The following is a 13083-nucleotide window of genomic DNA, read 5'->3' as shown; positions in this document are numbered from 1 at the left end:
CCTTCCCCCAGCCTTTAAATAACACTCCTATTTCAACAAACACACCTTCAGAAATAAAATTCCCATAGACTGCCACACCAAATATAAACAAGTCACTTGGGAGTAGCAAAAGAGAGATTTGCCAAGACGTCTGCAGAGACACCAGAAATGCTGTCCACAACAGGAGCAAGACAAATGCCCTCATGGAAAGACCATGGATGAGACTGACAACCATTACAAGGATGAACAAAAATGCTTAGATAAAAAGTAAAGGGGATTTTTGCCAGCAGGTTAATATAATTTAAAACTATTAACTACAGTCCTTATGAAACTATAAACTTTCATGTTCCAAAAAGACATGAAAGTATTTTCAAAACATATTTCAGCTAACTAAATTTTTAACTAAACCAGACAGCAAAAATCACAAACTGACTGCAACTATGTTTTTTATTGCATATCATTATCTTTTCCTACATTCTCAACAGTCTCCTCCTCTCCCTATTCCACATGCCTTGTAGGAGATAATTTTTTTTTTCTTTTTTTTTTCTTTTTTACTTACTGCATCTTAAAACCTCCTCTCTTCCTATCAACCTGCTGACCTTGCCCCACTGGAACCAACATTTCTTTCTCTCATATGGTCTAAGTGCAAAGTAATGTTAAACTCTGACAAATGGGTTTCAATCTATACAACGTGGCTCCCTGTTTTGTGCCTGAGAGCTTTGTGAGGTTCCCTTCACCTACATTTGGTTTCCTACAGTAAATTTCAATAAAACCAATTAGATTTCAACAGACACACTAAATTTCCACCTTCATTAGATCTAAAATTATTTTTTTGATCTTTTCAGGCCTAAATGAAAACTTACATCTTTTCCCAGGACTCGAAGTTCAAACTGTGTTTCCTTGAAGTGAACTTTCGTAATTCTAGGCCTGTAATATTGAAAAAAAAAAAGACAGACCAAACTTCATGACCTTTTAATTTCATGTGTAGTAAGATATAAAGTTGTATACATTTGCATACAAAGACAAAAAAAAATTCACAGAAGATTTATTTTTCAGGTATGCCCTAGATGTCAGCAGACAATTAGTGATATGTAAACATTTCAGCATGAGTATGGTAAAGGTGATCTATCACCTGGAGTATTAAAAAAATCTACATCATCCAAAGAAATATTAATAATTCTATGTATAATTTTTTGATACTGCTATGATTAAAATTTTAAATAGATACCACAAATCGTAGACATCCATACAACATTGTTATTGCTTTAGTGCAGACTGCACATTTGAATAGTACATACCAGAAATACTTTCCTACTTGCTTTTTATTCTTGTAGACAACAACTCCTATGGGTGTTAATCCTAAAAAGTATTCAGATTTGTTTTCACCCTAGAAAATAAAAATCTATGTCATTCATACAGTTACAAGTAGAATCACAGTATCAGTGAGATCCAGTGAGAAATTCATCCTGGTGACTTGAATATACTGTTTCACTCTGTACAAATGGAAAAATAGTACTTGATCTAGTTATGAAAGCTTCTATATGAAAATTTGTAGATCTGGGGGAAAAGAGGCAAGAAAGAATGGCAGTGAGAGAAAAAGAAAGGGAATTTCACACCATGGTGAAAAACAAAAATACCTCTTTTTCTGTTTTCTTACTGAATTAATTTTTGCTATTTGGCAAATGGCCAAAACTCAGAAACTGAACTCCTTATTCAGGCATGAATGCAATAGATATCCCAACTTTCAGCTGAAAGTAAATAGTGATTTTCTGACCTATAATACAATCACACAGCTGCCTTCTCCCTCCTAAAATAGTGTCAGCTGCTGCTGCCTCCAAGTGAAGTAGCTCCTTTGGGAGAGTCAAGCATCTTTTTTCTTGTTCAGAAAGGGCAATGGTATGCAGGGAACAGCCACATGCATCAACTCCTCTGAAGGAAACCATTCCTGAAGTCAGAATACAAATCTCAAGCTGCACTGGGTGAGAACAGGGTGAAAGCCCTGCTGCTGAGTAGCAGAAGGTCCCCACCTCCCCAGTTCACAGTCAATAACCAAAACCAGAAGCAGGTTACAGCTGAAAGAGTGCAAACCCTAGTGCATGAGGTTAAAAGAAAGTCAGCTGGAAAAGCTCATTCACCTGTCTACTTGAGGCAATGAGGAAAAGCCCTGCAAGTCTAAACCAGTGGAGCATGAGCAGCAGAACTATCAACTGTGAGAGGCACTGACTTGAGACACTGTAAAAGTGTCCTGTGTGATTACAGGGCTGGCAAAGGTCAAGCACACTTGGCAAGCTCTGCCTGTGCTCCTCAGTGAATTAACTGCTAAAGGCAACTTTACTTTTAATGTGAACAAGGAGGAAAATAACTGCATCTCATCATGTGTGCAGTTTCAGTCTCAAACGAGGGCTTCTGCTGCTGATGCAATTTAAGTAGGAACAAAGATGTTCACAGGTTACCCAGGCAGGGATTTCATTGCACAATAAAAGCAAGTTATGAGGTAAAAAAAATTCCACGCTGTACTAATTTAACATGATTTTGTTGGATCATATTGGATCTTGTTCCAGTAACTCCCAATTTTTCCACTGGTGGGAGGGGAACAAAGCCTGGGATATGAATATAATTAAGCCATAGGTTGCATTAAAAGGTACTTTATATTGCATGCCACACATTTTTCAGAGGAAACACATATTTAATCTTCAGGTACTATCTTGATTTCTTTATTTTCTTTCAAATAATTTTACAAAGTACTGATATGTAACTCAGAGAACTATCTATACTACAACTCCCCATTTGAACTCCTGATTTTCTTTTATTCAAAAAAATGCCTGCCACAAGCAGAATAATTCAAACAAGATAGAATGATGTTTTCACCAGGAGCACATACCCTCCAGGTAATGACTTGGATCCAATCCCAACATACATGCTGACAGACAAAAGAAATGGAGGGGTTTTTTGAGGCAATACAACTTGCAATGCTGCATGATACAACATGGGAAAAAATGGAAACATACTCTGGATCTTTAGCAAAACCTCGACAACAAATATTTTAAAAAGCCAGATATGCTACTGCTACTCCACCCTAATTTTTGCCATGGTATTGAAGAGGTTTCAGGACACATTTGCTCTTTGTTAAACTTAAATAATATGCAAATTCTTCTGTCAAAAACAAAGGTGATAATCCTCACTCATGTCTCCTGACACTTGCACAAATTACTTCTTTTCTGTCTGAATTGTTTTTATCCAGAATATAACTCATTGGGTTTTAGAGGCGTAACACAATCACACCATTTGATCTGAAAATCATTAGGCTTATATGAATAACTGAATCCTCTCAGTCTGTAAATATGTGTTCCTTTGCATTTCTTGAGTAGTGTTCCCTTTTCAGTTATCCTGTGGCAAAAAAACTACATAAGTACTGTTTCACATATTAGTGCAGTAACCATTTTTCACAGTTAATACTTACATAAACAGGATGGAGATCCACCCCATACATTTCCAGAGATTTGGCCACACCTAAGTAGTTCACTTCTGCCTCAGCAGGAACTTGACCCCTGTAAACACAATTATTTTTAAGAATCTTGTCATTCCAATCAACATATCAAAATAGATAATATTATTAAATATAGTTTTCTATATGCAGACCTTCTTAGCAGTTTTTTAGACTGTCATGGTCTTTTCAACTCTGAACTTCTTATTCCAGATAACACTAGATCTCTAGAGGTCTCCTAGCACAGACATATATGCTATCAGATATATAATGTTTGCCTAATGCACTGCCTTTTGCCTTTTCATTGCTGCCACATACACACTTCACACATTTCATTTTCAGGCTTCAATAAGCAAATAACTTTTTTTTCCCAATAATTGCATTATTATTAATAAAGCAGAATAGAACGACTGGTTGGGGTACTATTCCCCATGGAAGTGTTGAAGCTTATGAAAGCAAGGTGGATAACTTCAGAGAAATTATTACATTCTCCATAAAATCTTGCCTACAGTAAGTCACACCAGCTGGTAGCACGCAGGTCTGCTGTGTTGAAAACAAGACTTGGAGTCTGTCTCATGAGATTAGCTATTTCAAAGATCCTGCCTGCCTTCCTAGCTACAGATATCAATCCATCAGTTTAAAAGTACCACTGGCAGGAAACAACTGGGAAAACTGGTAAGGGACATATCCTGGCTGGTAGGAACATATTTGACATTACTGAAAAATAACTTATTTTCAAAAAGACCAAAACAACTAAAAAAATTCAAAGCATTATCCTCAGAATTTAATTTGCTCTTTGCTTAGTATCTGTTACTGATACAAGAACAAGCTTCTCTTTTGTAAGCCTGAAAGACCTGAAGTCATGTTTTTGTTTTCACTTCTTTTTAATACTTATCTGAAAACAACTGGACTGTTTTGGGAAAGTACAGTACATCTTGCAAAAATATCAGCTCAAAAAGATGCATATCCTGCTTAATCCTGTTGGTTTTCTTGGGAAATACTTCACTGGATGCGCTACCTTTCAAATTCAAGGTGTGAAGTAGAGCATTCTACATTCAACATTTTGACCAAAGATCTGGAAAATCCTGCAATAGGCACATTCACGCTTCTTGTGTCACCATTCTCTTTAGCCTAGAAGGTGCCATCCAGTTTTTCCCAACTTTGTGTTATGGCTGACAAAGAAAAAAGGACTTCCAAGGTCAAAGACATGAAGCAGCAGTGCTAGCATTAATGCAATACATATTTAAAGGTATTCAAAGGCATTAAAAATAACTTCTTTGTATCTGGGAGATGGACTGCTTCAGCTCATCTTATCCATGTAGCAGCACTGTCCCTTTTCCAGGTGCTCTTCTCTCCAAGGACTCCTGGAAAAGCAGCAGACCTGAAGCTTGTAAGAGAAACCCCTTTCTTCAAATCCCAGTAGATGTGTCATTCATTATCTGTATTCAGAACACGCAGAACACTGGATATTCAGCACATCAGTAATGTCACATCTGTCACATCTTTTACACACTTTTGCTGTAAAAATTTACTCTGCAGCCTGATTTTTAAATTTGAAGTCTTGCAAGTATATGTCAGGAATGTAAGCAAAATGGTCACAGGGGCTGCATTGTCTCACTGAATCTGCAAATAGGCTAAATACCAGTCCTGAGCAAAATGGATTATTCCATTACTGAATTAGTGCTAGAATACAATTCCAATTTCAACCCTGCTGCTAGTCTTTCCTTACTGACCAGGATTAGAAAAATGCTGATGCACTTATTCCTCTATTCTTACCTGCCTCTGAAAGGACCAAAAAGCTCAAATGTCAAATAAATTTTTTGAGCGTGTTTTTATAAATACTTTCAGAGTCATATATCATGTTTTAGAAACCGAATTTGCAAAAATATTGAAGGAAGCAAAGATGTGAGCCGGAGCTTCTGAAGGAAGCAGATGGAAACCAAAGGTAGAAGTCCTCCCAAAAGCAGATGGAGAAGCCAGAACACAAAGGGAGGAAGAACTGTCAGGGACTGAAATAACTCCCATTACTACAAAGAGTGTTTCATTTTTATCATGTGTGAAAACACAAACTCTCCTCAGCACCACACATCCCAAAACTAAAGCAGTCTTTGCCAGTGGGAATGACAGAGCTGGCAAAGTGACAGCCATGCAGCTGACACACACGCACTCGTTTGGATAGACAAAGGGCACCTGAGTGCCATTTGAGGCCCTAAGCAACAGTGAAAGCAGCTCTTAAAGCTAAATATCAGGGGCATTTTTGCTTTGCTTGTGCCCCACTGACAGCGTGAAGTGTTGATTCAATACACAGCAGCAGCTGACTTGCCGAGCACCAGTCTATTGGAATATGAATCCCAATATTATCAGTTAGATTGTGCCTGGGCCCGTCTGACCCTTGCTGCCAGGCCAAAGGCGGCAACTGTGGTGTATCACCCCAGAGACACCTTTAGCTTGCTGGAGGTTGCAGCCGTGCAGTGAACAAGTCCAGGCTTGTAGAAACTCAGTTTTACCTCAGGGAAGGCTTCAGGCTATGGTGAGGAGGAAGGAGACGGATTCTGTCGGAGGGTTAATATCCAGAGCTCTATTCCATGGTCACAGGGGTCCGAGTCTTGGTAACAGCTCCAACAGAATCACGAGCACATGGTCTGATTGACCTTTTAAGCTTCGGGGGAGGGGGAGGGAAGGGACAGGTGTGCCACCAACCAGGTGGGAGGGGGAGGGTCTCAAGGGACGAGGGACACCTAAACAGGCCAATGACCCCCAGGCCTGAAGGGCGTCCTTTGAAAGTGACGAACCACATGACAGCCTTACTGGAATGTTAATCCTGATTGACAGCCTAGCAGGGGGCCAGGGGGGAAGAAGAAGAGAGGTATTGGCACACCTGGGGAAGGGACTGGGAAGTCTAAAACAGGAAATAGGCTCACACTGCAACACCGGTCAGAAACAAATCTCCCACAGACTGAAATGGGCACTGTCAGCTGCACAACACCAGCTCTCCTGTCTGCACTGAGGGATTCTGTCTCTCCTCCAGCACCAAGTGTTTCCTCCCTCACAAGTGAGCCCCAAAGCCACTGCTTGATTCTCCAGATGTGCCTGACAACATCAGGTCGCCTCACACTGCTCTCCGACCTTGGAGTTGTCATGTTGGTTTATAGATGAGACTACAGTCACAGTAGGCAGGCTGCAGAGTCAGAAACCCCCTCCACTTTCTTCCCTCACCTTTCTCAAAATAATGCATCCTTACTGAATCTCCAAATGGCTATTGTGCTGTGTAAAAAACCCAAAACCTGAGAGGAAACATGCAACCAAAACCAGTTTTTCTTGACATAACCAGGAGAAGGAAGGTATATGCAGAGCCATAACTGTTTTGAAAACCAAAACCAAAACCAAAACAAAAAACCAACCAAGCAAACACAAAAAGCCCCCGTGTTTCCATGCTGGGATCCAGAAAGAATAAAACAGTTCTTCCAAACCATATCACACACCTGTCCCTAAAATGTCTCAGGTCAATGAGACAATTTCAGATGCCCACACCTATTATAGCTTCACACTCCTTAGCTGAAGAGACTGTGGTCACCTGTGCAGAAGTCAAAGCTGGCAGTGCTGATGGTAACAGTTGAGCTGAAGTAGCAATGAGCCCACCTTGGCTTTCCTCTCTGTTCTGATGCTGCTAAATCCCTGACACCCAACTGCAGCCAAGCAGCAGAACAGTACCAGGGCTCCAGATCAGTTAGTGTTTGACAGTGATCTCTGCCCTTCACAACCACTGGCTTCTGAATCTAGTGACTACAGAAACTTGAGAGAGAGAATGAAGGCTGCTTAGTTCACAGCAATTTATCTCAAGTCTCATTTCTCACAAACCACTTCTGTGATGTTGAACCAAACTAACGAGCTGTGAGTCAGTTTCCTCTCTCTGGAATGGAAAAAAACAATACTTTTTTACTTTATAGAAATACATGTAGCAAGTTCTCTGAAAAGTATAAATTAGTATAAGGCTGTCATGCAACCACACATATATAATTAGTAACAACAGACTCTCTTCCCTGGAAGAGAAAGCTCAGGTCAACGTGGCAAATGGCACAGACTCCAATTACTGGAAAACTTTTCAGAGAACAGCTGTGACCCTGAGTTAATACCTGTTCTCATTAAACAAGACAGATGTAACATTAACACACAGTGCTACAGGCAAAAATTACTTAACCTTTATCCAGACTGTGTCTTCATTATCGGAAAAGAATCAAGAAATTTAGATCTACTACAAGATGGGTAACTGATTCTCTTCGCATTACTTTGACAAAGGCTATGATGAACACCTTCATGAAAGGGTTCTTACTGCTCTCATCTTCATAAATGGTTATATCACAATTGCGCCTAACTTGGATTTGTTAGAACAAGCTTCCTTACACTTACCAGGAACATAAACTTGGTGATAAGCAAGTAAATGTTTATTTTGGCTCTCCGTGTGAATTTCTGGCATATGTTTTATTAAAACCGCTGGCTCTGAAACACCCATGCCTAAGTCTGACACACCTCATATTTCCAGCTATTGTCCTACTGACTTCCTAAAAGAACAACTTCAATATGTAAAATCTCTTCTGCTTCTGAGACGTATAACTGGAGTCCCTGTGTCCTTTCCTCAAGTCTAGAAACCTCCACTTTGCCCCACAGGCTGCTCCTCCCCACCTGCCTAGCATCCCTGAGTCTGGTATTACCTGCCAGGTTCCCAAAAGAACTGAGTTCTTACATCAGAGTCTTGTGTATCCTCTCTATGGCATCCTCCAGCTCTTCCTTCTGGTCAGGAACGAAGCGGTACTCGGAGACATAACCTGCAGTGTGCTTGTATGGGTCATAGTCCCCCAGCTCAGCTGCAGAACACAAGGAGAAAACAAAGGTCACCTGTGCTTCTTCTCAACCAAAAAACGTGTTATACAGTCCAACCACTGCTGCCCAGCTACCCCTCTCCAACTGACGGCAAATTTTATCGGCAGTCAGATAAGAGAAAAAGGAATGAAGGAAGAGAATACAGAACTATTCACTTCAGCACACATAAAAGCAAGAAAAAATTGTCTTCACATGTTAAAATCTATATAGAAGGTTAGAGCTAGAGAGAGCTAGAAGCCTTGACAAAAGGAAACCTACTGCTTCTACAGGCCAGACAAAATTTTAACCAAACCAGCAAAGTTTGAATTCAATGACATTGATTATTTGGCAGCATATGCAAAACAAGTGTAAAAGAAAAGTCTAGTTTTGTAATATTATGCTCTCATGGTATACTGCAATATTACTGGCAGGAAAGTTCCATATTATTGCTGGGACTTTAACATAAACTGGGAATATAAATGGAGGTAAATATCCTGTGAGTCCTGGAGGGAAGGTCTTCTAATGGTGTTTCTTATGAAGAATCACAAGCTTTCCTTTTTCAATAAAATATCAGTGTATTTCCTGGATATCAAATTCACTTTAAAATAAAAACAGCTTTCAAAAGACGTTTCTTAAAAAAAAGAATAGTCAATGTAATTTCGTTTGACGCAACCCTGAATTTGTTCACATTAGTCATGTCTGTTCATATGTCGTAACGTAATTTTAAAACAAATATCATCTTGGCCAGAATTCACATCTACTGATCTTAACTATAATTGCATCTAAGAAACTCTGCAGAAGTTAGTATTTCAATTTTTTATAACCCTGGGTAATATCTGTACATCAAGCTTCTCTGAGAAAGATTTCACAGGAGCTTTCTAACCAATGCCCACTGAGCCAAAACCATAGCCAAAAGGAGGCTTCAAGAGCCAAGAAGGAAAAGACTCATCTAACTACTAATGTTTCTGTTCTAAATGTTGAAATGAAGTTGCTAGAAAAAGATGGTGAGCTACTCAGTATGGATATTGAGAAGTCTCACTGGAAAACCTCCATTAAAATTACATATTCAGCGTCTGAGACAGACATTTCTCAGGTGTCTTTACATATTTGGAACAACTGCAAACCCTAAACACAAGGATAAAGTTTTTTATAGACCCCGTAGGAATGCATACCTCCTGGAGCCTGGACTAACTTTAACTCACTGTATGTAACCTTGGCCATGCTTTAACTCTTCTCTCTCCCATAGACTTTCTCATTGTTTTCCACTAAAAATATTTGAGATTAGAAGTACAGGAACAGGACACTATACCGAAACAACAGCTCTCACCACCTTGCAAAATAACTGAAGGCCATGAATTTACTCCTTTTACTTATTTCTCATAATAAAAATGAAGATGCATCATTGCATATTTTCCTGCTTCACACTTGAAGTATTTTTCAGAGTAGGCTTGTCTGCCAGTAAACTGAAATGTGCATTGCAAACAATTGTTTAGAGAATGACATGTCATATTTCTTAGATGGCAAAATAAAGTAAACAATAATTGTACAAAAATAAACACTGCCTGAAATTTTGACTTTTCAGATACACATATAATCCACCACAAAATCCTGTATTGGGCCCATTCCTATTTCGTACACAAGTTATTCTGCCCTGTCATTCAAAATGGATATAAAAAGAGGACTATTTTTTATGTTATATTAAGTGGTTTTGAGTCACACTTTTAACACCAGAAATACAAATAATCTTTCCTTGATACATATCACTTTAGACAAATCTAAATTTAACACAGAAGAAATTATAGATAGAGGTCCCAGCATGGTACTTCACACAATTTTTGGTTGCAATTCTGTTTGAATATAGATCTTGAGATGTAAATGGAAAAAGAATAACAGCTGCAGTAGACAGACAGCTCCTTTCTAATTGATTGCTAGTTCTATTAAGCATGCAGCACATAACCTCCCCTCCTGAAAAGATCTCTACTGATGGATGAATGTAGATAAATACTAAATAAAATGAAAACTCTTCACATCAGGTCAGATCATATCCTCACATTACGTAAACTTGCATTCATATGGATATAATGTAATTTTTGAGATAATGCTTTATTTTCCAGGTTTGAGGCTACCAATAGCCTTTGAAGTCTGTAAAACTCCTGATGAAAGTTTTTTCATACTCTACATGTAATCCAAAGTCATAAAGACTTGAGTACTTGATAAAATATTCCCCAGCGAAGCAAATAATGTTTAGCAGAGTATTCAGACTGATTTTCTTCTTTACACTAATTTCCATATTACTCCTGTATTATCTATTCAGAATGGTCATTTATTTACAGCTCTTGAACTGAAATCAGTCATGCTACTTCTGTTTGGAAGCGAATGCATAAAGTGTTAATGATTCTTCAGTCATCACTTAAAATAATCACAATGCAGGATTGAAAGAAATTAGGTCTCAGAGGGCCAGGAGAACTTACACTGAATTATGTATGCTCCCAGCTGTGCTGCAGTGTTGATTGGACAAGGCAAACGGCCCTGTAGAACATCTTGCTTTACCTGCAAGAAAAACTGATACCTAAAACACAGAGACAAAACAAAGTTGTTATTTTAAGTCCATTTAATATTTCAATATTATCCCTTTAATTGTGCACGTACCATGTACCATAACTATGTGACAGTAAATGCCTGTATTCCCCTCTAAATGACTTCCCCTATTGATCCTGAAGTAACAAAGATTCATCCACAGGAAGGACCCAGGAAAGGGAGCACTCCCTATTTTCCAATCTGCTTATATTGTGCAGATGCAATTACTTATCTCTCTAAAATGTCATTTCCCTCTTTTGAACTTTCACAGAGCAGGGAAGAGGGAGCAGTAGGGAAGAGGGATAGGAATCAGAAAAATTGAGCAAGAAACCTATCAAAGGGCAAAAGTTTAACCTCGTTATGGGATCAGTGTAAAGGATGACTGGGTAGTGGATGCTTGCTTACTCAAATATTTCCTTTTCACATACCGGACTATTGAATACAATGCAGCAGGGAAGTTTGATGGAGCCCATGACAAAGATGGATGGGTGTGTCATCAGCAACTAAGTGAATCTGTCATAGCACAGGATACTCTCCTGCTTGGAATAGTGATAGCAGGGGTGAAAATGTAATTTTCAAAGTCATAACCTGCTTCTACACTTGATAAAGCTGAGACCACTTAGAATGAATCAATAAGCCCAAAGCAGATGGAACAGACAAGATAACAAGCCATTATATAAAGGATCTGCAGTTTTGCAACATTCCATTATGATTTCTACAAAATCTTTTAAACGCTATTTGGATTTTATCTGGTTTTATTACAACAAATTTATGCAGTGTTTCACATCAGCCTAAGTTAATTTCTTGCACTGATTTCCTACAAAATGTAAAAATACAATGAAGGTAATTTTTTACAGAAAAAAAAAAATCTTCCATACAAGTACATAGCTTTTCTATTATTCACTAGTTCAGTTTTATCTACATAGAGCCATTCAGCTACTCTGCAAATAATTTATTCTGTGTTAGTACAAGAAACTTATGAAAGCACCTTGGAATGCTCTGTAAGTTCAAAGTGCACCTACACTGATTTCAGAGAACTTTACAAACTGCAGGTTACATGATAGCTGACTCGGAAAACTTAAGGGAAAACCAAATTTTCTAGACTTTATCAGATGAGCCTCTGAATAAAGATACCCGTCTTTCTGATTAATGATTTCCCACAGAGTTTGTGCTGTGACAGATGTTATGGTAGGAATGTCCAGCCTCTAAAAAATGGTTAATGTTCTCTACTTTAGAGGAATGACATTAGCATAGGAATTTCCTGGGAATGTCTCTGGGCAACACAAAGCACAGACACTCAGTGTTTCCTCATTCTAAGCAATACCTCAGTCCTGTTTCTAGTTTATGCTTGCACTCCTACCTAGACAAATCTTCCCTGTATGAATTATGATAATGACCAAGATGATTTTACATCCTCTGTGAAATACACAACAGCATCTTTCCGATATGAAATGCATTTCTGTTGCACACCCATACTTCTGTTAGCATTTTTCCACCTCTACAGAGTTTGGAAGGAGAGGATGCTAGAAATGTAGTATCCTTGCAGCAGGAACCTGTGTTTCTGTAGTCTCAAAATAAAGCAGCATAGGAACCCTCAAAACACACCTGCATCCTGCACTGCTAATTGCTGAAGTGACTACTGTAAGGTGAACAATCTCAATTCCCACAGAAGCTGAGCTCCTTGCCTTTTGTCCATACCTATAGCTAAAGCAGTCTCATCTTGTGCACCTGTGTTTGTCATGCATATATTAGAGTGCCAAATTGCAAGTTCTCTCTAGCAAACACCGCAGTGTTAGCTTTTGCCGACAACCAGATAGATTCTGCTGCAAAGCAATTACAAATTTGACAGGTTTTCATTATTTGCAAAGAGTAATCATGTAATGGCACAGATCATCAGAATCTAATAACAACAGAGCTAGCTCTCATGTCCATTAAAGTAATAAATACATGCTCCAAAGAAACACATTGATTAGCACAAAGCAGTTAACACATCACTGGAATTACAGCGTTAGGCAGAATATTATTATTATTATTATAAAGGAAAAGAGGATCTTTATTACCTCCTAAGTAGAAGGACCTTTAAGAGTCCCTTGCAACCCAAATTATTCTAAGGAGATGGTGGTATTATTATTATTATAACCCAAATTATTCTAAGGAGATGGTGGTATTATTATTATTATTATTAT

The 13083-nt window shown here is 38.6% G+C and overlaps 1 protein-coding gene across 3 annotated transcripts in view; it reads right to left on the bottom strand.

Annotated features, from left to right (window-relative positions):
• EPB41L4A (erythrocyte membrane protein band 4.1 like 4A) overlaps positions 1–13083 on the bottom strand; it is a 118445-nt gene that overhangs the window by 49856 nt on the left and 55506 nt on the right. For all 3 annotated transcript variants that reach the window (XM_059492340.1, XM_059492342.1, XM_059492341.1), the window contains exons 5-9: positions 10792–10889; positions 8205–8325; positions 3440–3527; positions 1278–1366; positions 843–906 (exon numbers count right to left, since the gene is read on the bottom strand). In XM_059492340.1, the coding sequence (XP_059348323.1) occupies positions 843–906; positions 1278–1366; positions 3440–3527; positions 8205–8325; positions 10792–10889 (460 nt within the window). The remainder of the gene's footprint in view (positions 1–842; positions 907–1277; positions 1367–3439; positions 3528–8204; positions 8326–10791; positions 10890–13083) is intronic.

Source organism: Ammospiza nelsoni, chromosome Z (genome assembly GCF_027579445.1).
Source record: "Ammospiza nelsoni isolate bAmmNel1 chromosome Z, bAmmNel1.pri, whole genome shotgun sequence".
Classification (NCBI taxonomy): Eukaryota; Metazoa; Chordata; class Aves; order Passeriformes; family Passerellidae; genus Ammospiza; species Ammospiza nelsoni.
This window is presented reverse-complemented; position numbering and strand designations above follow the sequence as displayed.